Genomic DNA, 25,407 nt, shown 5'->3' with positions numbered 1-25,407 from the left:
TTACCAGAGGCTCGGCAGCCGCGGGGTGTGCGGGACAGGCCCCAAGACGCGGCCCATCATGGTGGCCAGCGCTGGGCCCCGCTGCCCAGATGCTGACCCACCTTCCCAGCCCCACAGAGCGACAGCGGCGCACTTCGGGGTATCTTCTTTATTCTCTTCTCAACCAGGTGAGAGTCTGGGGACTAGGAAGTGGCAGAAACCTGGGAAGCTGGGGGAAGGACCCAGTAACTCGTCTCCTCTTTGGCGTCCACAGGAAAGAGCACAGGAGACTGGAAGGGCGGCCTCCAGACGCAGGGCTGGCTGCCGGCCCGTCCCCGCAGAGCATCCAGGCCCTGCGACCCGCCGCGGCGCCGGGGGTGGGGGCGGGCGGCTCATAGCCCCGCCATCTGCAGAGACGGGGGGGGGGCTGAGAAGCGGCCCCGCGCTGTGGCCCTGGGTCCCGGGTGCGCCCTGAGGGACACGGGCACTGGGACCACCTCACCCTCAGTGTTTCCTTTCCCAGCAGGTGCGGCTGACCTGCCGGAGGGCCTGAGGGACGTGCCCTGGGGTCACTTCTGGTTCTCTGGGCGAGCGGAGGTGACACGAAGCGCCACCTGCCCGCGTCTGCCGGCCTGCAGGCGTGGGGGCAGCGCGGGCTTGTCTGCTGGGTCTGCGGGGCTTCTTGACCATACCGACAGCTTGGAAGCCCACCACTTCCCTTCTGCCAAGTGTCAGCTCAGCAACTGCCACCAAGAGTCCGAAGCGTCTGTCCCTGCAGCACAGGAGGGCACGAGCGGGTCCCTCCTGGGGGCAGGTCAGCGGCATGACAAGAGGGGGGAAGGGAGTGGACCCCATGGCCGCCAATGGGCGCTCCACCTCCAGGGGTGGGCATCGGGCGAGGGGACGACCTAGGAGAGCAGGGTGGTGGCACCTTCCTTTCTTTTGGTGAAAGACGTCAAGGTCTAGAGGTCCCCCTGAGACTGCGTCCTTGGAAACAGCGAAGCCAGTTCCTGTGCCTCCCCCACCCCGCTGCTCTGCCCCCAGGAGGGCAGTGGGCTCACGGCTGGGGCTGCCCTCCAGGGGAGCTCTCCCGCCCTGGGGCTGAGCCAGAGCTGACCACCCCCCCACCCCCCGCCCAAGAACAAACGGAACAAGAAGTACAATGGGCACAGTTTGCTTTTTCTTTCCCTGTTTTGTGTTAAACCTAAGAAGCAGGTCTGAGAAGACCCCACGAGCAGCGTCACCCTCCCTGGGGACCGGAGGCCACACCAGCTGGGACAGGCAGTAGCGAGGCTCAGTGTCCACCGCGGGGTATGCGGGCGGCTCCGCGGAAGGCGGAGGGAGAGGCGGGCCGGGGAGAGGCGGCGCTGGCCTGTCCTGGGCGGGAGGGGCGGGGCGCGGGTGGAACGGCGGGCAGGTCACCCGCAGGACCCCATCACACGGCGGCGCGCGTGGGCGTGCTGGGCTGGTTCAGCCGCAGCGTTTTACACAACCAGCCGGCAAAATCCACTTCTTCCACCTCGGACCGCTTGATGAAGGTGTGGCTCTGCAAGGGGAGGGGAGCGGGTCAGGAAGCACAGCCGACCGGAGCCGGCCAGGGCGGTGACGCCACGCTCCTCAGGCGCAGGTCACCAGCCAGCACCACCGCCGTGGGGCCCGCCACGCTCTGGGGGGCTGAACGGTGTCCCCGGCCCCCACCCCCTCGACGCCCAGAGCACCCCTGTCGTGAAGCCCACAAAGGTTTCCAGACACCGCCCTGTGTCCCCTGGGGACAGAGCCGCCCCTGGGTAAGAACATCGGATCTGCGACGGGAGCCACTGCGACAGAAAGTTCCTGACATGTCCTGTCTGGTGCGGCGCCCCTGACGCAGGGCTCCCGGGGTGCGCTGGCTCGTGCACCCGAGAGCGCCGCATGTGGAGCGCCGCATGTGGCCCGGCGCTTCCCGCACGGATGGCTCGGCTCGGCACAACAGGTTCCTGCCTGAAGGCTGGGGGGGGGGGGGGGCGCGCGGGTGTCCCTGCAGGGTGTGCGGGGGAGGGGCGGTCCTGGGGACTCGGGGTGCGCGGGAGGAGGTCCGGTCCCCCACGAGACGCCCAGAGGGGGCGGGAGAGGCCAGCCTCGCCTTCCCAATGGTCAGCAGGAGCTTGGGGGCGACCGGGTGCAGGGCTGGACTCCCACGGTCTGGGGCAGCAGGAGGGCCGGTTTTAAGTCGGCCCCACAGAAAGCGGTGTAAGGGGGGCAGAGAGACCTGGGGGCCGCACGGGGACCTCAAGATCAAGGAGCTTGTCTAGATCACGGATTTGTACATCTTATAATCAACACGCATCGGTGACATCACATGTGCCTCTAACACGTGACTGGAACACTCTGTACGACGGACACAACAAAGACTCTGGAAGAACGAGGGCACGCAGACCCTTCCCACGTGGTGCTCTCGGTGGCGCCCGCGACCAGGAGACGCTGGCTGTCACCGAAACTAACAGAGGAGGCAGGGCTAGAGGAGGCGCCGAAGCAGAGACCCAGGATGGGGACCAGCCAGCCGAGTGGGGCACGGGACGTGCCCCTGGGGAGCAGGACTGTCCCTTGCAAAGTGCGTGAGGTGGAGGCTCTTTGGAGGAGGCAGGGAGGCCAAGGTTCCCTTACTGGAAAGGCTGCGTTCTGACACTGAACAGAGGCTTGCGTTCTGCTGCCTGCACGCGCGAGACGGAGGACCGGCACCCGTGACTGGCACGGTCTCCTGTCGTGGAGGCGAGGGAAGGGGGGGCTGCCACAGGCATGGCAGGGGTGTGGGGTACGAGAGCTGGCGGCGGAGGGGGTTGAATGGGCCAGGCTCCCAGGCCACATGTCAGTGGCCCTGCAGCCCTGTCCCCACCCTGTCAGGGGAAGGGGAGTTTTGACGCCCACCTTGGCTCTCAAGGACATCAGACAGCATGGACTTACAGGGAGGCTGGCAAGCCCAGATCTCCCCGGCCTGTGGGGCCCCACCACTCCTAGTAACCCCCCGACCACAGGCACGGCTGGGCCACTCCATGCCTCCAGGAGCCAAGGGTGCCATGGCTGCTCTAGACCCTTCCCACTAATGGAGCCAGGAGACGACAGGGGCTCTCCAGCATGACATGGGGCCCAGGACAGCAGAGCTGGCTTGAGGGCTGGGGTCTACCCTCTCCCCGAGGTGAGCCAGTGCCCCCAGGATCACTTACCATGAGCATCTTCAGATCCGCTCGCTCTGCTGGGTTCTTTATTAGGCTGGAGAGGAAGACAGAGGATGGAAGAGACAAGGCAGGGCAGTTAGCCAGTGGCCAAGGGAACTTGCATTTTGAGCCGTGATAGGTGAGCCCTGTCCCCGTGCCTGGCCTATCTGAAGCCTGAACACAGCAAGGAACAGAATCCGCTCTGCTATCCCTTGGGAGTAGGGGCAGGACCCCTGGGGAGGAAAGGGCAAGGGTCTGAAACCAGGACAAGAGAGCAGGGGAAAGGCTGTGGGGACCCCCTGGCCGCTGCTCAGTCTGAGGCCTGGCAGCAACCACAGCCACACTGCTGATCAATCCCCCTAATTTGGGAGTCTGAATGTCAAAATGGAACTTTTTCCTTCAAGAAAGCAGAACTGCCCCTAAACACAGTTGCTCAAACCAGCCTGAGGCCAAATGGTGGCTGTTCAGAACCGAAAGAAAACTCGAGGGGCAGAAAAACATTTACACAGATCCCTGGATGCGTGCGACAGCGTGCTGCCCAGTGGTCGTGCAAAGGGCCAGGGGTGCCTTCACCACCAGGAGCAGGTTTGCTGCCGTGTGCGATGCAGCCCCCAGGCAGCGGTGAGGCTGGCAGACTCCACCCGGCCTGCTGTGCAAGACTGCCCTCAAGGTGACGGGGCGGGGGGGGGGGGGCTGGGCCCCCTTCCTGCTCCAGAGCCCGCTCCCCTCAGGCCCATGCTGACGCATCGAGAACAGCTGGCCTCTTGCTAGAACCTGACTTGGAAGACTTATTTGGAAGCTGGTGGGTTACAGGGCTTGAGGGATTAGGAAACTGGGATGCCTGCTGGTGGAAGGCAAGGCGGGAATGGCGTCACTTCCAAAGAGCCTGAAATCCTGGTGTGTTCTGGGCTTTGGGGACAGGATGGGGACAGCAGCTGGACACGACTCAGCAGCTTTGGAAAGGGAACCTATCTGGGTTCTCAGGTGAGCTCCAGGTGCCCCCCAGATGCCGCCCCCACGGGTAGTCCCGCCGTTAATCCCGACAGAGGGGCCCAGCCCAGGACCAGGAAGGAAGTGTGCATCTGGGTCGGCAGCCAGGGTGTGGGCAGCTGTCCCAGGAGGCAGGCAGGGCCTCCTGACGGCCTGGCACCACGCCCCGGCCCGCCCCGAGACCATGCTGGAGGCGGTGGCACCTTACCATTTATTTACAAACTCCTGGAAGTCCTGGGTGAAGACGCCACTGGGCAGCTTGGGAGGTGGCTGTGGGAGAGAGCAGAGAGGTGGGGGTCAAATGCTCAAGGATGGTTCCGGAATCACAGGGAGAAGGTGCTTCCCGGCCCTGAACCCGTGAGGACAGCATAGAACTTTTTGGGGGCACTCAGAAGGCACCTCTCCTGACCCCAGTCCCTTCGCTTTGCCAAAGGGGGAGCGCCCCCGACCCTCACCTTCTGGCAGCTTCCCTACTGGCCCTGCCGACTGCCCTGCCAACTTGGTCAGGCTCTTCTGGGGTTCTCTTTGGAAAGCTCTGGTTTCAGGATCACAGCTGGTTCGAGGGGAAGGAGAACAGGGCCCACCCATCTCCAGCAGGGGGTCTAGACCACTGAGAGGAGGGGAGGGGTGGGGCAACAGGTTCCAGAAGCCCAAGGAGCCTGGCCCCATACATATGTGCCCGGGTGGGGACAGCTGTGTGCAGGGTCAGGCCCTGTAGGGAAGGCAGTGGGCAGACTGCCCGGTGAAACCCACGGGCCTTCCTCCACGCAGGGATGGCAGGTGCCGGCAGCTGCCTGGGAGGACCTGCTTGCTGTGTCCAGGTGTGGCTGCCAGGTGCGGGGCAAGCTGTCACCAAAGCCAGCCCGTCCTGTTCTGTCATCACTAGCCCTACTCCGAGCTGCTCACCCCAACGTTCAACCCTAAACCAAGCCAGTGCCAGAGGCCACCCGGCCGCCCCATTTCTCTGTCCTGACTCTGAAGCGCCCCGGAAAGCACACCTGGGCCCACAGAAGGCCCAGGAAGGGTGACTCAGTGGGACAGGGAGTGGGGCTTTGGGGCAGGTCCCACTCTGCCCCTTCCCAGCTGCAGACCCGAGGAGGCTGTCCCCATCCTTCCACCTTCACGACGGAACAGCCCCACTACCTGCGCTCACCGTGGTGAGGAAGGTCGGGAGGGCCGGGCCCTCTGTGCCTCCCTCCCTGAACTTGCCCTCAGGAAGCGGATCACTCACGACTGCACGCGCACGGACCCCAAGTGGCACACAGAGCTACAGGGGGGCAGCTCCGGGGAGGCAGGGGGCTGGCTCCAGGGCCTGGGCACTTGGCTACAGCCTTGGTGGGGGGGCTGCGGCAGGAATCCGGGGTTTGTCTTTACCCCCCCCCCCAACATGAACATACGGGCGCGTCAACTCCTCTTGGGAAGTGGTGGACTTGCGCGGTATGGCAGGAAGGCCACACGCTTCTACCCCTGCTCACCAACCGCAGCAGAGACGGCCTGCCCCGCCCCCCACCCCTCCCCAGCAGAATCTGGTCTACGTGTGGAATTCCCTTCATTTGGGTCACGAATTCCGAGTCCAACGGCTTAATCCGCCCACATGAAGATGGGCCAGAGGGGCCTCAGGTGCACACCTCGTTCACGATATAGTCCAGCAGCTCGAAGATGGCCATGGCCGGCCGGCTGTCCGTCCCGTGACCTGCCAGGGCAGAGACAGAAACAGGGGTGAGGCGGGCATCAGCCGAGTACCCTTCCCCTGACACTGGCCTAAACCAGGGGAGGCACCCTGGCGGGCTCCTCGCCACTGAGCTTGCTTCTTGGGAAAGCAGCTTCTCTCTGAGCCTCCGGTGAATTAACAACACAAAACAAAGCAAAAGCCAAAACGAACAGGAGCATTTTTCTGAGAAGTCACACATTTGGCCCGGTGCTGCTTCCAGGCACACAGGCAGGGCATGGGGGGTGGCGCTGACCAACGGCAAGGACGGCAGCGTGACCTTGCACGGAGCCGCGGGCGAAGGCAGCATCAGGCCCCAAATGCTGCCCAGAACGGACGAGTGGCTGGGGGTAGCTGACCCCTGTCTTCGACCCAGCTGGCTGGGGCCGGGTTTGGCAGCTGGACTTTCGCCTTCTGTCCCGTCCTGAAACGGGCACGCGGGCCGGGGCTGGGGGAGGTGCTGGCAGGCCAAGGTGGCCTGGCGTGGCCCGCCGCTCCTCCCTGCTGGGACGGGGCCGCAGCTGAACGCCCGCGATGCCACCTGGGAGCTGGTGCTGGGAGGGCCAGGGCCCGAGGACACAGATGGGGCAGGAGGTGCTCCCCTCGGAGAAGTCAAGACACCCCGCGACGTGGGTCTGGCACCAGGAAAGGAGGAGGAGCTGGGCTTGAAAATACTGTGAAAGCCGCTGTTTGACAGCCCGTGTCCACCAGCAGTGAAGACACACAACACGGTCCACCACACATGGGGATACGTGGCTGTGTAAAGGAGCGAAGCGCCGACACGCGCTGCCCCGGAACGGACCCTGAGCCCATGACGCTCAGGGAGGGAACCAGACACAGAAGGCCCCACGGCGTGGGAGTCCACGTGTGTGACACGTCCAGAGCAGGCTCCTCCATGGACGGGAAAGGGGGCTCGTGGGGGCCGGGGACAGGGGGAGGGGATGGGGCTTCTTTTTGGGGTGATAGACTGTTCTGGAACTAGACGGTGGTTATGCTGGCACAACCTTGTGAAGATACAAAATTCCACTGAATTGTACGCCTTCAACCAGTGAGTCCCGTGGAGCGTGACGTCTATCTCAGTAAAGCTGGTATCAGCCCAGCGTAGCCCAACCGCACTCCACGCAAGCTCCTTCAGACTCACTTAACTCCCTTCCTGTCACTTGACTTAAAAAATAGAAATCAGAGTCCTAAGCGCTGCTTCCTAATTACACTGCGTCCGCCGTAACCCTTCCCCCTCGCCACCTCCAGAATGGTCAAAGGGTCAGCCTGAACCCCTCTGGCACTGGGAAGCCCCCCACCTCCCAGGGGACCGCTGCCAGCCCGAGAGTGCTCCGAGAGCCCAGCTGTTCCCCAGAGCCCCCCAGCCTCTTGTCCCCTCCCACACCGTGTGTCAGGACTGAGTCTGACAGGCCACCCAAGGACGTTCTGAGTCGTTACTTTCAGTTTCTGAAAGGCCTGGCCCAAACACAGCAGAACACTCGCTGCCGAGTCTAGGCGGTGGGCATACAGGTGGCTCGCTGGGCAATCCTGGTGGGCCTTTCTCTCCATTTAAACATTTCTGTGATGAAATGCCGGAAAACCCACCCAACCAGCGGCTTGGCTGAGAAGTTCACTTCCAGAACAACCCCCGGCCCTCCCCCAGCTGGCCACAACACACGCAGCTGCCCTGGACGGCAGCGGCCTTGGGAGCTGTCCCCAGAAGCCTCAGGGCCATCTGTGGCCTGCTGAGCGCAGTTAGCATGACCCGGGGGGACAGGTGGTGCTGAGAGGGGCCAGAGGGGAGGCAGCTGCCACTCCCCCCACTGGGCACGGCACTCCCTGCGTGCAGATCGCGGCCTGTCCGAGGCCAAAGTTCCAGAGTCAGCCCGTACCGCTAATGGGGCGTCCAGGGGGTCTCGGCCGTGGTGAGATGCTGTGAGGCTCTCCTTCTACCCCGTCCACCACGGGCCGGCCAAATATGGCCTCTAGCTCCTTGGCGTCCGGCGGGGGGATGGGGTACCTTCCGATGGACAGCTCCACCAGGGACAGGCCCATGCTCCAGATGTCCGACTGCACAGAGTAGTGAGTGCCCTGCAACCGCTCTGGCTGTCGGCGAGAAAGAGCAGAGAGACGCCCAGATGGATGCTGGGGCCTAGGAGCACTCGTGGGGTTCCCCCTGCAGCCCCATCCGGGCCCGGGCCGCCCTCCAGACACCCAGCAACGGAAAGAAAGCAACTCCATCTCCACCCTGCGCCTGCCGTGGGTCTGCGAAGCTCCCAGCCAGCGCTGACAACAGCACTCAACATCCAAACCATGGGCCGTTTTGGAAAAGGATGACCGGCCCCGGGAAAGGCAGTGGGGTGCCTCCTTTTCCACGACAATCCCAAGACTAGCTTCTGAGAGTCTGCTCCTGAGATCACCCAGACGTTCCCTAAGATACGTGGGGGGTGGTTCCTTGACTGCTCTCCTGGACTAGTCTCTTCCTGCTAGCGGGAAGCCAGCAGGCACGCATTTCCAGAGAACACCCTGAGCGAGCCGACAGCTGAAGCGAGAATCTGGACGGAAAGGAACTGAGCAGAAACACAACGTGTACTCCGGAGAGCCGCAGGCTTCGGAAAAGCTTCTGGGAAACAGGGAAGAGCTGGCGGGGCAGGGGAGGGAACAGGCGCCCTCGCGCCCCGAGGACTTACAGACATGTAGGACCGGGTCCCCACGAAGGAGTTGGCCATGGAGTCAATGAGCTGTCCGCTCACCCCAAAATCGCACAGCTTAATCTCCCCTCGGGAGTTGACGAGGATGTTGGAAGGTTTCACGTCTGAGGGCAGAGCCAGCGGCAGGTGAGGGGGGCCTGGCCCTCCCGCCAGCCCCACCTGGCCCCCGGGCGCCCCCATCCGGCTCACCTCGGTGCATGATCTGGTGCTTTTCCCGGAGATACGCCAAACCCCGGAGAACCTGTGGGGAGCCCGGGGGACGGGTCAGCAGGGCAGCGCCGTGGGCAGACCCAAGGGGCCGCTAGTCTGGGACGAGTTCGGGGAGCCCACAATGAGGGGTGGGGGCAAGTGAGAAGAGCGGCAGGGACGGCCATACCGTCCCGGGCCAGCAGGCAGATGCCCGGCTCAACCACCCTCACCCACCGCCCACTGCCCACCTGCCACCAGGTGCTCAGCAGGGACTGGGCCAGGTCTGCAGCCCAGCGGTAAGGCTGGGAGTGGACAGCCCGGCTGCCCTGCCCTGAAGGTCACCCAGGCCCAATGGGCATTCTCTGGTGAGTGCTTCTGTGCTGGGTTTACACTGAGGCCCTGCTGTTTCAGCAAGGGATGACGGCACTGTGGATCCCGCGCGGCTGAGACCCAGCCACTCGGGCCCCATGCACCCCTGACATCTGTATGGGGCAGGGAAGCATCACTCCCGTTTTATGCGCCACGAGATGCCACTTGCCAGGCCCGCAGCTGGCAGAGATGGGCGTGGGCTGCACTAGCTGGCTTCCAGGGGCTGCTCCAACTCTGGCCACGTGGAAGGGGGCGGGGTAAGAATGAACCCAGGCAGAGCACAGGGCCAGAAGCGCGTGCACGCACCCCAGTGCTGCGTGGCCTAAGGGGGCCAGAGCCACTTACCGCAATGCTGACCTTCCCCAGGATCTCCTCGGGAATTCTCTTGGCTTCTTTCAACACCTGGTCCAGAGAGCCGCCGTCCTAGGGTCAGCACAGAAGAGAAAAAGCAAGCGGAGCTGAGCAGTCGGCCGGGCGGGGCTTGCAGGGCAGGGGAGGGTTCCCGAAGGGACACCGGAGCAGCAGGTATAAAAGCGAAACATTTCCTGGTTCCCGGCGAGCTGGAGCTCAATTTCCTTCCCAGGAAACAGAGGCAAGACCACAGCCAAATGCAACCCGCTGGCCCTGAGCAGGGCCTCCCTCCGGCCCTGCCACCTCTGGGGCCTCAGGAAAGCCCATCCAGTAAGGAAGCAATGAGGGTGCCAGCACGCTCCCTCAGCAGCCCGGCCCGGCCTTCCGGGAACCCAGGCCCGTGACTCAGCCGCCCCTTCCCCGGGGTTGCCACGGCAGCAGCGGGCGGAGCGGAGCCGCTGGGCTTGCAACCAGAGCAACCGCGAAGGCGTCGGAGCTCGACCGCGGGCTTCTGGGGCCTGGGTTCTATTCCTCCCGGCCTGCGGCAGCCCTGCCACACCAGGGGACGGGGAGCCCAGAGGTGAGGCGCCAGGGCAGGAGAAAGCAGGCTGAGCCGCTGCTGCCCACTGCTCCCCTGTCCCCGGCCCCTGGGTCTTGTCCTGTGCTCACTGCCATGCACAGGTATGTCCTGCACAGGATGGGACACAGGTCCTCCCAGTCAGCTCCCCACCCCAGGCCTGGCCTCAAACCCACAGGTTACCGGACAGCAAACCTGGAGACCAAACCCAGGCCGGGGTCCCCGCCGGGTCCCCCGGGACGCTAGGTGGACACACTGAACCTCGGAGCAGGCGCTTTCTTTCCCATGCTGCTCCAGGCCACCTACAGCCCCACGGTTTTGGCCACCAGAGCAGAGGGGGTGGGGGTGGGGGGTGAGCCTGCAGTCCCAGGGATGCCAGGGCCTCCTGTCTCAGCACTTCTGCCCCAGCCTTGCTCAGTTAGAAAGGCCGTGGGTGGGGAGTTCTAGAAAACCCAATGCACTGGAAGCTTGTACGACATGACTCTGGGCTAGCTCCAGACCGAGGGTGCGGGACGTGCACAGATGGTGGCTGTGCCCCAGGAGAAACCGGCGGCGGCACTGGCTGGGAGCAGCGCTTGTGGCTTAGCCCGGTCCGCCTGCAGGACCATGGGGAATGCCTTCTATTCTCGCTTCTCCCCGGTATCACCTCACCTTAAAAGAATACAAAAAATTCTTTTTAAACTATAACCCTGCTTCCCAACACAGCTCCTTTCATTCTGAACTCTTACGGAGCCATGACAGGTTCATAAATGAGGACGTCCGGGGGGAGCATCCACAGAGAGTCCGCGGCAGGCCAGGCCCTGCTCGGGGACCTCGCCAGCCAGCTCAAACGCCTCGGTGAGCACACAGCTCTGTTCTCTCTCTGGCTGGCTCTGCCCCACCCCACCGCTCGTGCCGACAACAGATGTCCCCAGACATGGCCCAGTGTCCTCTGGGGCAGGATCACCTCTTGATGAGACCCCCTGGTCCACACTAAGAAGAGCGTAAGTTGCTCAAGTCGCATTGACAGGAAGTGGTGGAGATAGCAAACTGGGTCCCTCTGACCCCAAATCTCACACCCCGTGCGGTGTCACACGCTTTCATTCTGTGTGTGCTCCAGTAGTCGGGAAATTATACTTTCCTTAAGTAAGTGGTACATAGATACCGTTTTATAAAAAGCTCAACGTAGGGGCGCCTGGGTGGCTAATCAGTGAAGTGTCTGACTTGGTTTTGGCTTGGGTCACGATCTCAGGGTCGTGAGGTCAAGCCCCCCATCAGGCTCTGCTTACAATTCCCTCTGCCCCTTCCCCTGCTCACGCGCTCTTTCAAAACAAGAAAAACTGTAGATAAGTAACACTCTTATCTCCCAAAACTTCCACTTGCCTTCCCTGAAGTGGGACTTCCAGATGCTTCTGTGTATTTCATATGCATCCAGAGGCACTGGGAAATACACGGTTTAAACACCTATCTAAGTGGGCTCACATCTTGCCTATTTTCTCCTCGGGGATCTTCTCCCTCGGCACACACACACCATCTCGTTTCTCGACCGCCAAGTGGCCCGGTATCACTCTCTACCTCTCCCTCACCAGCGGATGTGTGATTTTTCACTATTACAGAAAAAGGAAGCACGTGCTTCAGATGTGACCAGATCCCAAGAAATACCGACAGGTGCCTCTGAACAGTCCGCAAGCTGCCCCCCAAGATACCCACTGTCTGCAGGGTCCATGCCTGGAGTTGCCCCGGTGACAGCCCCAGGCCCCAGGGAAACCCCGGCCGCGTCTCTCAGCCCCGGACGCCAGCATGTGCTGGCCCGCTGAGTTCACCCTTCTGTGCTGAGTCTGGGCTGCTCGTCACCAACTTGGGGTCTTTGCTCGCAAGCCCGGGCTGGAATAGACCAGTCGGAAACAAGAGCCGAGTCATACCCAAACCTGCGTAAAGATGAAGTCTCACCCCCTGCGCCCTGCTCCAGACGCCTCTGGAAGACTGGCTCCCCCCACCGCTACCCTGGCCCCAGGAGGCAGGAACTGGCACCTCTCAGCTCTACAGGCGGACGGGGGAGAACATGGTTCCAAGTCACTCCGTTAGGAGGTGAGCGGTGGGGTGCACACCTGACTCCAGGCTGTCCCCCAATATGGCACGCGAATGGAAGTCGCAGAAATGTCCCGTATGCCCGGAAATGCCCTGGGCGTGTGGTGTGGCTCCGGAGCGGATTGTGTGACATGTAGACACCATGGAGGGCGGTGGGGCAGGGGCCACCTCCCCCCTCTAGTATTTTACATCATTTTGTTCTCCTCACCCCTTCCTTGCCCGCAGCGCCCCCTCCTGCAAGCTCAGGGCTAACTTGAGGCACCGGAGCCCGGCGCACGAGGAGCGCTTTGAGCGTGGGTCCTTCCCCAGTGCGCTATTTGCTCGCTCCGCTGCCCTCCTACACCCGGCGCAGAAGCGCACCAAAAAACCCAACTGGGAATCTGCAGAGGATGAGTACAATAAACCACTGGGATCGCCGGCACCTCCCCCTGCATCACTGTGCCTCGCTCCTCGTGCTGCTGGGAGGCAGACGCCTCACGCAGGAACCCTCTGCTTCATGGCCCCCGAGAACAGAAGCAGGAGGAGGGCCAGGCTGTGGCGCTCCCCCTCCTCTACGAGGCCAAGAGGCACCTCTGAACTCCCACTGCCTTCAGGGAGAACAGGGAAGGGAGGCGGAAGGCTCGCCTTGGATCGCAAAGTGACTCCCTGTCCTTTCTCACCCTAGGTGCTCGTCGGCAGGGACTGCCGGGCTGGTGGCGAAGCGCAGCGGGGCCGGGGTTGGGGGCCAGGGAGGGGCAGAACGGGAGGGCGGGAGCACCTTCTCTGAGCTCGGTCACCGCACGCAGCGACGATGCATTCCTCACGGGCGCTTGCTCAAACTCACTTCCTGCCTCCGTTACAAAACCGTCAGAGGGGACAGCGCCAGCCTGTGAGGCGTAACCGAAGCCGCCGGGCCTAAGGCCACCGCATCCTGGTTTTGCAAGGGCCCCAAAAGGCCTGAGCCTGGACAGCGGGGCGGCAGGCAGCCCCATACCTGACGAATCAGGCTCGGCAAGGGGTGGGCAGCATTTCCTCCCAGGGCCTCAGCTCTGACCACTTCTGCTTTCGTTACCCCCGATCCCACCCATTTCTGAGGTTCGAGACCAGAGTTTCTTAACAAGGGGGCTCATCGGAACCAACCATGGTGGTCTGAAACCAGATCGGCTCCCATATTCCATCCTGGAGCTCTCCACAGACCCGAGCTGGGCTGCCAAGCCGGGTCTCGCCTTCCACAGAGCGCCCAGATCACGGCTCTCTCCGCAGAGGGCGCTTGGAGCCAGCCAGCCAGGCTTTAACCACACGGGACCTCGGGCGCAGCAATTCCACCTTCGGGACCTTAGCCCCCCTCTCACCCGAGGACATTCCTGTGCTGTCGCTCCAGACAGGTCGGAAACAACCTGTGTCCGCCACCAAGACAGTATTTGATAAATGACCTTACAGGCACACACCGCGGCCCGAGCATGGACAGTGGGGAAAACGACGCCGGCTCCCTGCGTGCCAGCGGGGAGCGGCTTTCCCCAAGTGTGCAGGGAGAGGCCAGGCCAGAAGGGGGGGAGTCTCGTGCTTAGAGAACCAAGGGATCCATGCGCACATGCCTGCACGGCACGGAGCATCTCCAGAAGGAGCCCTTGGAAACAAGTGCGCTTTGCGTCTGAGGACGCGGCTGGGGCGGCGGGTGGCGCGCGCTCACCATGTGCTCCATGCAGATGCTGATCTCGCCGTCGCTGTAGAAGGCCCCGTAGAAGCCCACGATGTACGGCGAGTTACACTCGTGCAGCACCTGCAGCTCGCGGATGATCTGGTTCCGGATGGCCGGCTTGATTTCCAGGTGGATCAGCTGCGGGGGAAAGGGAAGGGGGCTCACAACCAGGCCTCTGAGGGGCCCAGAAGGAGGGGGCTTTGGTCCCCCGCCCTTGATATGCTCACAGCAGCACTCAAAACCGTGCAATCCACTCTGACGCATTTATCTAGAGAACAAAACAGTCTACACACAAGCTGGCACACCTGTGTTCATGCAGCAGGACTCCCAACTGCCGAAGCGTGGAAGCCACCCCAGCGTCCGCCCACAGGTGAACAGATAAGCACGCATCCACACCCACCCACACCCCCCCACAGGCACGCTACTCGGCCAGGAACAGGAGCGAGGTGCCCACACGCGCTGCCCCGGGGACAGACCCCACGACGCTCAGGGAGGGAACCAGACATAGAAGGCCCCGCGGCGTGGAAGTCCACGTGTGTGACATGTCTGGAACAGGCTCATCCATGGACAGGAAGGGAGCTCATGGGGGCCGGGGGCTGGGAGGGGGATGGGGAGTGACGGCTGATGGGGACAGGGATGCTTTCTGGGGAGATGGAAGGTTCTAAAATAGACAGTGGTGATAGCTGCAGAGCTGCGTGAGTGCACCAAACACCGAATGATGTATGTTTAAAAGGGTAAGCGGGGGCGGGAGGTGGGGCCAAAAAAAAAAAAAAATATATATATATATATATATATATATATACACATATATACACAAAGCAGTAAATGGTACAGCAAGTACCCCAAATCCCAATAACGCTGTTTTAAAACAAACCTCAATGGAGCAAACATTTTCACTTGATAACCGGGGAGCTCCATTAACAGGAATTCTCTTCCACCCAACTGTACAAAGTACCGCCTTTCCTAGGACCCAGACCTGGGACGCCACTGACCTCAGCCCCTCTCAGCCGGGAGTCTGCTTCTGGAGCCCTTCCCCCTCCAGGCTGTTGACGACACAGAGGGAGCCTCAGGCCGCCACCCAAGGTGGCTCTTAGCTCCCCTTCCACCTGAGTTCAAGTCAGCAGAGGGGTAGGGGGGGTCACAATGTACAAACAGGAAAAAACCAGAGGAGTGTCTGGAGAGATGCAGGACACAGCTGACCAAGCGCCAAGAGCAATGCCCAGCAGGAAAGAGGTGAGGCCGGGGCTCCACATCCTGGCCACTTAGAATCTCAGCTGCTCCGACCATTGCGATAGGACAAGAAAAAGGTGATTTCCACCCGCCTGTCAGATCAAGGGTGTCCGAACCAGTCGCCACAGATCCTGCATTTCATTGGAACCCTGTGATGGGGAGAGGGAGGGGCAAAGACTTGCTCAGAGGGGACACGCGCCTGGAAGGACAAGTGGGAGTTGGCCAGATGGACGTGGTGGGGCTGAGTGTTCCAGGCGGGGGCACCAAGGCACGAAGAGGCGTGCGCCAAGTTTGGGGAGGCACACAGTATGTGTGGGGAGCAACACCCGCTCCCCAAAGACCCTGGCCACCTTGAGAACTGTGGAAGGTCCTAGTGGAATGGTGCCCAGGGCTTCTCGCCACTCCCAGCAAAGCTTCACGCCTCCACCTGCAAAGGCAAGCTCCGGCCATGGGTTCCAGGCCCTGCACTCCCCCAGTCCTCCCCCCCGCCCCGCAGTAGAATCCGGGGATGCTCTATCCTCTGGTGGGACCACACCCGTGAGCTGACACTCAACAGGCACCATGTGACATGCTGGGTCTGAAAATGAAGCACTGCTGTCTGCATGGAAGGCTGCTCTCAGAAGCCCGGGAAGGACTCGTGGAGGCGCTCGGACGGGCCGTGCAGGCTGATGGAGGCCCGCACCAGCCAACAGAAATACAGTCAGGCTCGTGTTTAATTTTAAATCTTCTAGCTGCCACGTTACAAAAGTACAAAGAAACAGGTGAAGACACTTTTTTCACGTATTTTAACTCAATGCAGTATAGAAAACATTACTTTCAACACGTAATCCGTGTAAATTAATGAGATTGTCCCATACTGAATCCTTGAAATCTGGCATCGTGTTTCTTTGCACAAACGGCACACCTCAGCTGGACTGACCGCATCTCAAGGGCTCCGTGCACACGGCTGACCAGGGAGGCTGCTGTGGACGCTGCACTTTTGACCAAGAGCTTCGAAGGAGCCACAGATGAGTGACCGGGCTGGGGAGGGAGAGCTCTACAGGCTTTGTGCAAGAGGAAGGGGTAGGCAAAGGTGGGCAGCACTGAACAGAAACCCAGAGGTCACTGGAGCAGGGAGTTGGGGCCTTTCATGTGAAGTAAGGCCATAGGAAGGCAGAAGCTTTGGGGAAAAATGCAGTCGAGAGGACGCAGGGGCTCATGGGCCCCTTCTATCGGGCCTGTAGAGCGAGCCTTCCAGATCAAGTAACGCTGAGAGCACAGGAGGAAAACGCAGGCACGGGAAGCAAGGGGCGTGTTTCTGAGCAGGCGTGGTCACACATCCCCGGGGACGGCTGCAGCGGGGACAGGAGAACCCCCCCCCACCTGCAGTGAGGAGCAGTCAGGTTCTGAGAGGCTCAGTCCTGTTTCCAGGGGCACACGGCTCCCAGATCACCCAAACCCACGCTCTCTCCATGCCACCACCCTGGGGTCACCCACACTCCAGGAGCTGGTTACAGAGGGATCGCACGGTGTTCAAACCCAACACCAAGCCCGTCTAGGAGTTTAAGGCGATTTCTACTGCAGAATGGTGGGAGTGGTGGTGGGGGCTCTGGGGAGTACAACTAGGAAGAGAGGGAAATAAATTCTGGAGGTGAAACGATGACAGCTTCTATCAAGTCAGGGCCAAGTGCAAAGGGCAGACCCGAGAGGGTTTGATCCCAATTCAGTTGCCGCCCCACCTCGGCTGTTTTCTCGTGTGTCAAATGGAGCTTTTGCTCCACTGAAACCAGAACACAACACCGGCTCTGACACGGACTAGTCACATGAAGGATGGCAGCTAGGACCACGAAGTGGCAGGTCACAGGCCTCCATCAGAGGCAAGCACACACTCGGGGCCCGCACAAACGTGAGGCCCAAGCACGCTCCTCTCCCGCGAGTCCTGGGCAGTAGGGAGGCACGTGCCCAACACACACGCTGAACCCCTCGTACAGCTCCCCTGGCCCGAGCCACGCAGAGGTTTCGCTCCTCGGCTCTCAGGATGCAGAGGAGTCAGAAGGCCACGTGTGAGTCAAGAACACACTTACCATCCCATGTGACTGTAAAAATCGAGACCAGTTCACTCGGGGCTTACGTAACTGGTCTCCCTGCTCTCCCGGCAGGTCACACTGGCTAAGAAAATCCTCTGCCGATCGCAGGGGCCGCAGGGATGCTGGCAACAAAGGGTGCTGGCTCTCGGAGAAGCCCCACCCCAGCCCCCAGCTCCCAGCCCTGTGGCAGGCTGTACTTGGAGATCTGATGAGCTTACGTATTCGGAAAACACGGAATCCATACCCAGCACCTGGGAATTCAGAATCTACCGGGGCCAGGGAGGATCGAAGCTGATTTCTCCAAAACTACTTTGCCATGTCAACTTCCCATCAGTGCCCGCAACTGAACAAAGATAAACCAGCCTCGCGGGTGAACTGCCATTCCAGATGGGTTGAAAGGAGCCCTTGACTCCCGGGGACCGGTCGCAAGCTCCTGGGCCATCACGGAGTCACAGCCCGGAGCCGCACGACAGCCGGGTGGCCGGCCTTCTTGTTCAACGCGCTCACCAAGTGCTCGTGGGCACAGTTCCATTCCGGGTGCATACTGTGCCGGACGCGCAGCCGCTCAGGGCTCACACCACGGGGGAGCTTACCGTCTACGGAGAACAAAACTGGACGTCCTGCTCCCCCAAATCTCGGACCCACTTTCTTGTAGCTCTTTATTTTGAAAGACTTACGGAGGCTCGGGAAAGCTGTAACACCAGCAGCGTCCCGTGCAGCCTCCAGCCCGCTGCCCTCGGCAGTGTTTCCTCCAACCGAAGGACGGTGTCAAACCTGGAAGCCCGCATCAGGCAGAACTTATCTGGGTCCCTGGGTTGACACCCCCATATCTGGCTCCGAAGGCTTTCACAAAGCTATAGAGCAGCTCCCAGAGTCACACTTACAAGGCATGTCGGTGCCCCCTGGGCAACGGCTCAGCTGGCCTGGGGGCACTCTGAGTCCCCGATGCCGACCTGGGCCAGCACTCTGTTCATAGCTCCCCCCCCCCGCCCCACCCTCCCCAGAATCTTGCATCTGCTTTTCTATTCCCTGTTCACAGGGTGATGGCAGACCCGAGATTTCTGCGGTCTCCAGTTCAGGAGAGGCTGCCTGTGAGGGACAGAGCCAGGTCTGGGAGGGTGGGCAGTGCTCTGGGAACAGGAGAAATGGCTGCAGCGCGAGGTCCCAGGCGAGAGCCAGAGCAGCACCCCCAGGGAAGTCAGGGCAGCACACACCACCCGGGCATGGGGCGGCCGGGTTTCTGAGCACACGACGTAAGAACTACAGGGGCAGGGGCTTCCAGAAAGAGGCAGCTTTCTATGCCTGAGAGAACATGCCTGTAGGAGCTAAATAATGTGTCGCACGAAGTCCCCTGGTTCTGTGTCTGGAAGCCACTATCCCCAAAGGGTCAGATCCTCCCCTTCACCCCTCCATCTCGCAGGGAGGATTCTCGACCACTTAGCTGGGAGCCCGGGTGAGGGAGCCAGCCCGGAACAGTCCGGATGTTTCTGAGAACTGGAGTTTACGTCCTGGAGGGCAGAAGCCAGGGACGGAAGGCAAGAGTTGCTCAGGGCAGATGGGCACTGCCGTGTCCTAACCAGAGGCCAGTTCTCCCTGAGGACAGGGCGAGTGCCAAGCGCTCCAAGCCCAGGGGCCAATCAGAAAGCAGAGGCCTGCACCTTTCAAACCTATCTCCCGTTTCCAGGGGGACCTGCCCCACCGCACGCTGCAGCAGGGCACAGGGATGGAGCGCCTGCCCTCACCGACTGCCTCTCACCTTTCTCGCCATGATGAGGCCGGAAGGTCTGTGCTGGACCTTGGTGACCACCCCGCCGTTCCCGGCTCCCAGCTCCGAGATCCGTTCGAAGTCATCGTCCTTGAGCTCCCCAACCTTGGCCTTCTGGGTGAGGAAGGCTTCCAGTCGCTTCTTCTGCTGCTCGTCGAGTTCTAGCTCTGCTAGCTTCTTTTGGAGGTCCACCAAGTTTGCTCTGCAAAGACCCCAAGGGCAAGGGCTAGTGAAGAATGTGCAGGCTACGTAAAGATGATCGGGCCTGGCCAAGCTTACGGCGAGGTCGCTGTGTGGCGGGTGTGTGGCTGCAAGGACGCGGGGATGGATCAGACGCCACCCCCTCCCTCAGGACCAGCTCTGGTTCAGTGGTGCTCGTCTCAGAACACGGGGCCCCCATTCCTGACACGAGGACTCCAGACTACGTTGGAAGGAGACGCAGGAATGGGGGAGGCCGAGCCACGGATCAGGCAAGTGAAGGCTCAGGCCAGGACAGAGGAGCAAACTTGTCCTGAGTGGTCGCAGGGCCAAGAACAAGAACCAGCAGGCAGAAGACAGAAGTTGCAGGATGCGCGCCTTTAATGCATAGGAATGACCGTGGGCGCTTGAGGAGAAATGAAGAGGGGCGGAAAGCAAACAGCGCAGACATTCCCAGGCCATGCTGTTCAGCCAGCGTGCTCGTGTATAACTCGAAACGTTAAGCATTTCTATGCACAAACATCCCTGGAGCCGGTCGGTAAAAAACCAGCCCGGGTGGCGCAGTCAGTTAACTGTCTGATTCTTGATTTCGGCTCAAGTTATGACCCCGGGGTCATGAGAGTGAGCCCCGAGTCAGGCTCCATGCTCAGTGCAGTGTCTGCTTGGGGTTCTCTCCCTCCCTCTCCCTGCCTCTCATTCCTCCCTCCTCACCCCTGCTCTCTTGTGCGCTCTCTCAAATAAATAACTAAATCTAAAAACAAAAAACACCCAATCATGTACACTGCATTTTATTGAGCGATTTGAGGAAATTTCCCAAGGAATTTTGACAGTAAGCTATTTTCACTAATGCTTTGACTTTGAACCAAATCCTGGAGTCAAAAGCAGCTCCCTGGAACAGGCGGGCAGACATCAGCTCAGTGCACACAAGGACTAACCCAGTGCTGTCCAGAAGAAATAGTATAAAAGTTACATGTGCAAAAATTTTCTAGCCACGTTAAAAAACGTTATCAGGCGAAATTAATGTGTTCAACTTAACCCACCAAAGTCTAAATTTCAATATGAAATCAGAATAAACAAATTATTGAATACTTATTTTCTTTTTTCTTCACATAAAGTCTTTGGAATCTGGAATGCATATTATACTTTCAGCTCCCCTGAATTTGAACCAGCCACATTTCAAGTGCTGGCGGTGGCCAGGGGCTGACTGGACCAGACAGGGTAGGTAGCTAAGAAAAGTCTCCAAAGGACCTCGGGTGATCCCCAGCCACCAATTTCTGAAGGCGTTTAAGCCCAGGTTGACCCTAACCTGGGGGAGACCTGGTGGGGGGATTCCAACAGGGAATGAAGGGGGAGACTGGAGCTCTCTCAGGAACCTTCCAATCCTCAGATTCGAACGTAACTAGGCTAGAGCTTAGAGGCTTGAGCGAAGGGGCACTGGCTGGGAAGGAGACGAGGGAAGTCATCTGAGCTGGTAGAGCAAAGCTGCTGCTAGCAGGCAGGGGGCTAGGTGCCACTTCCTGAGCACACAGCAGGGCTTTACAAACACCACTTTTTTTCACTCTCGACATCTTCCTGGGAGGTGGGTATCTTGTAGTCCCAGCCCACGCAGGAGGGAAGAGGCTCAGAGAGGTTAAGTAACTCGTCTCTGGGTCACAATGCAAGGAAGTGGCAGTGCCTGGAATCAAACCTGAGTCCTTCCTCATTGCAAAGCCCTGTTCATCATGGCATGATGCTGAGCCAGGGCTGTGGGCCTACTAGGTGCTCCCTGATGTCTGGTTAAACAAAGACCTGATGAGGAAGGGATGGAGGACGGAGGAGGGAAGGCAAAGGAATGAATGTGTATGAAAAGCTTCCTTCCTAAAGGGCTGAAGAGGTGGCTTTTGAGGCCCGACTCTGCAAAGCTGTCTTGCATTGCCCTACGATCTCAAAGATGCATTCTGGAGTCAGCTGATTAATCCACTTTACATTTTAATAGCAACCCAGCTGTGGTTATTAAAAAAAAAAAACCCTGGAATTCCAATGGCTGGCTTTCTCTGCGGGGGGAGTTCTGGAAGGGATGGAAAGCAGAAACCACGTAAAGAGAGAGGAGAGAGAATGAAGAAGGTGCTCTCCTGTGAGAAGAATAAGCAGCAGACTTTTGAAAATAAGGAACAGGTCCCCATGCTGAGCTGCCTGCTCAGAGACAGAGAAAGATGTCAACTTGCACCACAGGCATCAGACTCTCTCGCCCAGGGCACAGGGGCCAAGTCCCCTGAGAGGTGCCACACACGCTGCTCCCCTGTCACACCTGGTTCTCAGGGGGTCACACCACAAGCACAGCAAACAGACCCCAGCCAGGGCCTCTGAAAACGTCCTGCTCCTCTTTAGCGTGGGGAACAGGAGTGGGGAGGTCACAGGGACTTCCTCCCTGGCCAAGGGGTCACCATCGCTTGATCTCGCAAATGTGTGTCCCTCCCACAATATGATTCCGCCTGTCTCGAGACCCCACTGTCCCAGATGCTCCTGTCTGTCCCTTCCCCCCAAGTCCTCCTGTCTGCTTCGGTGCCTGCAGCTCCAGCCCCTAGAGGCTCCTTCTCCTCCTCCCCACCAGGATCCTGCAGCTGACCTCACTACTCAGGGGCCTCACCTAGCCCTGTCCCCTTAGAGACCCCTCAACTAGTCTTCTCTCCTCAGGGGGTCCTCGCTCATCTTACCCTTCAGGGAGCCCTCAACCACCCTTCCTCTGGAGGGACCCTTGCCCCCATTCCTCTCCTCCCAGGAATCCCTTCACCCCATTCTTTGGTATGCAAGGACCTCCACCCTCCACCTCAAACTCAGGGACCCCCCCCCCTCCAATTTCACTACTCAGGGGTCCCATACTCCATCTTTTCCCTCGGGGACCTCCCCCTGCCTTGATTTACCACTCAGACTCCTCCCCCCATCCTCTCTGGGCAGGAACCGTCCCTCAACTCCACCTCACTCCTCCAGACCGCCCACCCCATTGTCTTCACTCAGAGACCCTCTCCCCAGACCACACTACATGCACCCCCTCTCCTGACCTCAGTCCTCAGGGTCCCACACCCCATCCTCTCCACTCAGGGCCTCCCTGCCCCAGCCTCACCACCCAGGGCCCCGCACCGCATCCACTCCACAGGGTCCCCCTCCCCTCAACCTCACTACTGAGAGCCCCACACCCCATCCTCTCCACTCAGGGACCACCAGGCCATCTTCACTCAGGGCCTTTCCGCCCCATCTTCTTCACTGAGGGACCCCCTGCCCCGACGTCGCTACTCAGGGCCCCGCACCCCATCCTCTCCATTCAGGGACCTCCCTCCCCCATCTCGTTACTCAGAGCCCCGCAACCCATCCTCTCCACTTAGGGACCGCCTCCCCCGTCCTCACCACTCAGGGAACTCCCACCCCATCTTCTCCTCTCAGATCCCCCCCTCCTACCGACCTCACTACTCAGGGACCCCCTCCCCTTCCTCACCCCGGCCAAGCCCGGCCCACTCACTCGGAGGCGCCCTCGCTGGTGGGGGACGGGCCCTCGGCGATGGCGGGGTTGATAGTGAGCGCCGGCAGCACCGGCTTCCTCCGGGCCAGCATCGGGGCTCCGCGGGCCGGCGGCGGCGGCACCTCTAACCGGGGCCCATAGGGGGCGGGCCGGGAGCGGGCGGCGCCGATGCGAGCCCGGGGCTGCGGCCGCGGCCTAGCCGGGCGCCGGGGCGACGAGTGAGGGCGTCGCTGCGGACCCGGGCCGAGGGGCGCCGAGGGGCGCCGGGGCTGAGGCCGAGGAGCCGCCGCCTCCGCAGAGGAGGCCGGTCCGAGGCTGACGCTGCAGCGGGAGCCCGGGAGGCCGAAGGCAGGGAGGGGGAGCGACGAGATTGCGGGCCGATCTCTCGCGAGAGCCTGCGCAGGGAGCCGCGAGGCGCCGCCCCTCACTGCGGCGCGTGCGCACCAGCAGGAGGCCGCCTTCCTGTGGGGAAAGGGGCGGAGACCTACCGAGGCGGTTCCCGGAGTGTGCGCACTCTCTCGCTTCCCCATTGCTCGTTTGCTCATGCGCCTGAGTCTCTGGGCGGAGGCGCAGGGGAGGTGGAGCCAGAGGGAGGCCTCTTAGGGGCTGATGGGAGTGGGCAGGTGCGCAGAGCTGAGGCCGGGCACCTGCGAGCCTTGTGGGTGCCCGACTGCGGCTACATGAGCCATTAAAATCCCCAAAAGTTGTGGGAGACTACTCAGAGTCAATTTAAGTCTTCTTGTCACTTACGGACACACAGCCCCCCGAAAGAAAGTTCATTTCAAAACATTTTTTTAAAGTCGTGGCAAATATATATAACATAAAATTTACCACTTAATATTCTAAGTGCATAGCTCAGTGGCATGACACACACTCACACTGTCGCGCAGCCACCCCCACCCTCCGTCTCTGGAAGGGTCCCCAGAAGCACGGACTCCCCACCCCCTGCCCCAGCCCTGGCTCCTACCATCTCCCCTCTGTCTCTGTGGACGGGACTCCTCTGGGGAACCTCAAATAATTGGAATCATACTGTTAAAAAAGAAACAACAGGCCGAAAATGGATTCACTCGTGTTAAGCCCCACATCAGCAAAACAAGACTTAATACTTAAACTGCAGTTTTAGCCTCTCCCAAGAATGTGACTTTAACTAGTCAATCTGGAATTACTAGTGAGGCAATCTGCCTGATAGACTCTCAGCCTTCCCCCAAAGGAAGGAGACTCTTGCCTGAAACAATCCACTCTTTGCTAGAAACTTCCTTTTTCTGCCTGCTTCTCCCTATAAAAACCTTTCCTTTTGTACAGCTTCTCAGAGTTCCTTTCTACCTGCTAAGAGGGGATGCTACTCATCTTATTAATCATTAATAAACCCAATTCGCTCTTACATTTACCCAACTGAATTTTGTTTTGTTTTAACAATAGAGTATTTGTTTTTGTTTGTGTTTTCTGTCTGCCTGATTTCACCAAGCATAGCTTCATCCACGTTTTAGCAGGTGTCAGACTTTCCTTCCTTCTTACAGCTGAATAATATTTCATTGTGTGGCTGGACCGCGTTTTGTTTAGTCGGTCATTCATTGTTGGATATTTGAGTTTTTCTACCTTCTGGTTGTTAGATATAGCTTCTATGAACTCAGTGCACACATAAATGTTCAAGTCCCGCCTTTAAATCTTTTGGGGATCTACCTAGGAGTGGAATTGCTGGGTCGTATGGTAATTCTATGTTTAATTTTTTGAGGAATCATCATACTGGTTTCCACAGCAGCTACGCCATTTTATAAGAAAGGACACTTTAACGCCAATTAAAAAAAAAAAAAAGGAGGAATTCCTAGAATAAAGAACAGTCATTATTTAAATGCGCAAAAAGTTGACTTCACAAAAATCTCACCAACCACATTGCGTTTCTTTTTGCCGCATCCCTGAGCTCCCGTGTGCATATCACGGTGGGGCGTACCTTCGGGAATCACGCTCTCTGCCAGGGGTCAGCCCCGGTCCCTTGGTTGCCCTGGGTCAGGCCTGTCGCTTTCTTGTGCAGCTGCCCGTCAGTCATTCTTTCCGCCCTTCGGGTTATAGGATAGATACTGTGCTGGGCACCAGAAATACAATGTTTAAAAAATAGATACATGATATATGTATGCATAATTACAAAATGTAACAATGATCGAAAGTGCAGTAGAACTGTGGTTCTCCCGGCCGGAACTGCTCTGCATGCTTGCTTCTCCATTTCTACAACCTGAGCTTTTCAGGCGTTCCTCTGGCTGCTCCCACCCACTCACTCAGAGTTAGGGAGAATGCTTATCTGCCTTCAAATAATGCCATGACCTTCCCCGGCTCTGGGTTTTTCTACCTTCCTTCTGTTCTGCAAAATGATCTCTCCGTCATTATGTTTTATTTTAGGCTCTGTATACAGATAGTCTTTTCATGGAGCTGTAACTCCCGTATAATAAACGCACGGTTCTTGAATGTTCCATACCTTGAGCTTTTACTATGATTGTATGTACCCGTGTATGCATACCCGTGTAGCAAACAAGACGTAGAGCTTTTCCATCACTCCAGAAAATTTCCTCCGTGCCCTCTTCAGTTAATCCCCCTGGTTCGTACCAGCAGTGGTATGCTAGTAAATGTTTAACAGTGGGTTTTGAAATGAGGAATGGACTGGCAGACAGATGAAAAAGAGAGAGGGAGGGAGGGGGAGAGAGAGAAAGAGACAGGCTGATTTGTAATGTGTAGTATTCGCCCTTCCCCGTGGTGTAAATATTTCCACCGTGGCTGATTTTCTGCTCTCATGCAGTTGGAAAGAATGGTAGCCATTGGCACTGATAAGACAGGACAGGCCACCGCAAACCGCTACCCTACAGACACCCTGGAGTCT

General features: G+C 59.5%; 1 protein-coding gene across 1 annotated transcript; it reads right to left on the bottom strand.

Annotated features, from left to right (window-relative positions):
- Positions 1 to 1,137: 1,137 nt before the first annotated feature.
- On the bottom strand, positions 1,138 to 22,931 carry MAP2K2 (mitogen-activated protein kinase kinase 2). Its single transcript, XM_045804366.2, has 11 exons — positions 22,542 to 22,931; positions 18,842 to 19,052; positions 13,781 to 13,927; positions 9,462 to 9,539; positions 8,748 to 8,799; positions 8,538 to 8,662; positions 7,740 to 7,953; positions 5,789 to 5,853; positions 4,369 to 4,430; positions 3,180 to 3,225; positions 1,138 to 1,525 (listed from the first exon to the last, which is right to left on the bottom strand). The coding sequence occupies exons 1-11, from the start codon at positions 22,631 to 22,633 to the stop codon at positions 1,415 to 1,417; spliced, it is 1,203 nt and encodes a 400-aa protein (XP_045660322.1). The 5' UTR covers positions 22,634 to 22,931; the 3' UTR covers positions 1,138 to 1,414.
- Positions 22,932 to 25,407: the final 2,476 nt, after the last annotated feature.

The sequence above is a fragment of the Ursus americanus genome, chromosome 14 (genome assembly GCF_024610735.1).
Source record: "Ursus americanus isolate L20-20 chromosome 14, mUrsAme1.1.p, whole genome shotgun sequence".
NCBI lineage: Eukaryota > Metazoa > Chordata > Mammalia > Carnivora > Ursidae > Ursus > Ursus americanus.
This window is presented reverse-complemented; position numbering and strand designations above follow the sequence as displayed.

Bases quoted from the DNA above. Each gene is read 5' to 3' on its own strand.
- MAP2K2 (XM_045804366.2), bottom strand. From the start codon at position 22,633: ATGCTGGCCCGGAGGAAGCCGGTGCTGCCGGCGCTCACTATCAACCCC. The intron at 9,540-13,780 runs GTGAGCGCGCGC...TGCTGACCCTAG, and splicing joins GCATCTGCATGGAGCACATG to GACGGCGGCTCTCTGGACCA. The intron at 4,431-5,788 runs GTGTGCACCTGA...TCTCTCCCACAG, and splicing joins TGGACTATATCGTGAACGAG to CCACCTCCCAAGCTGCCCAG.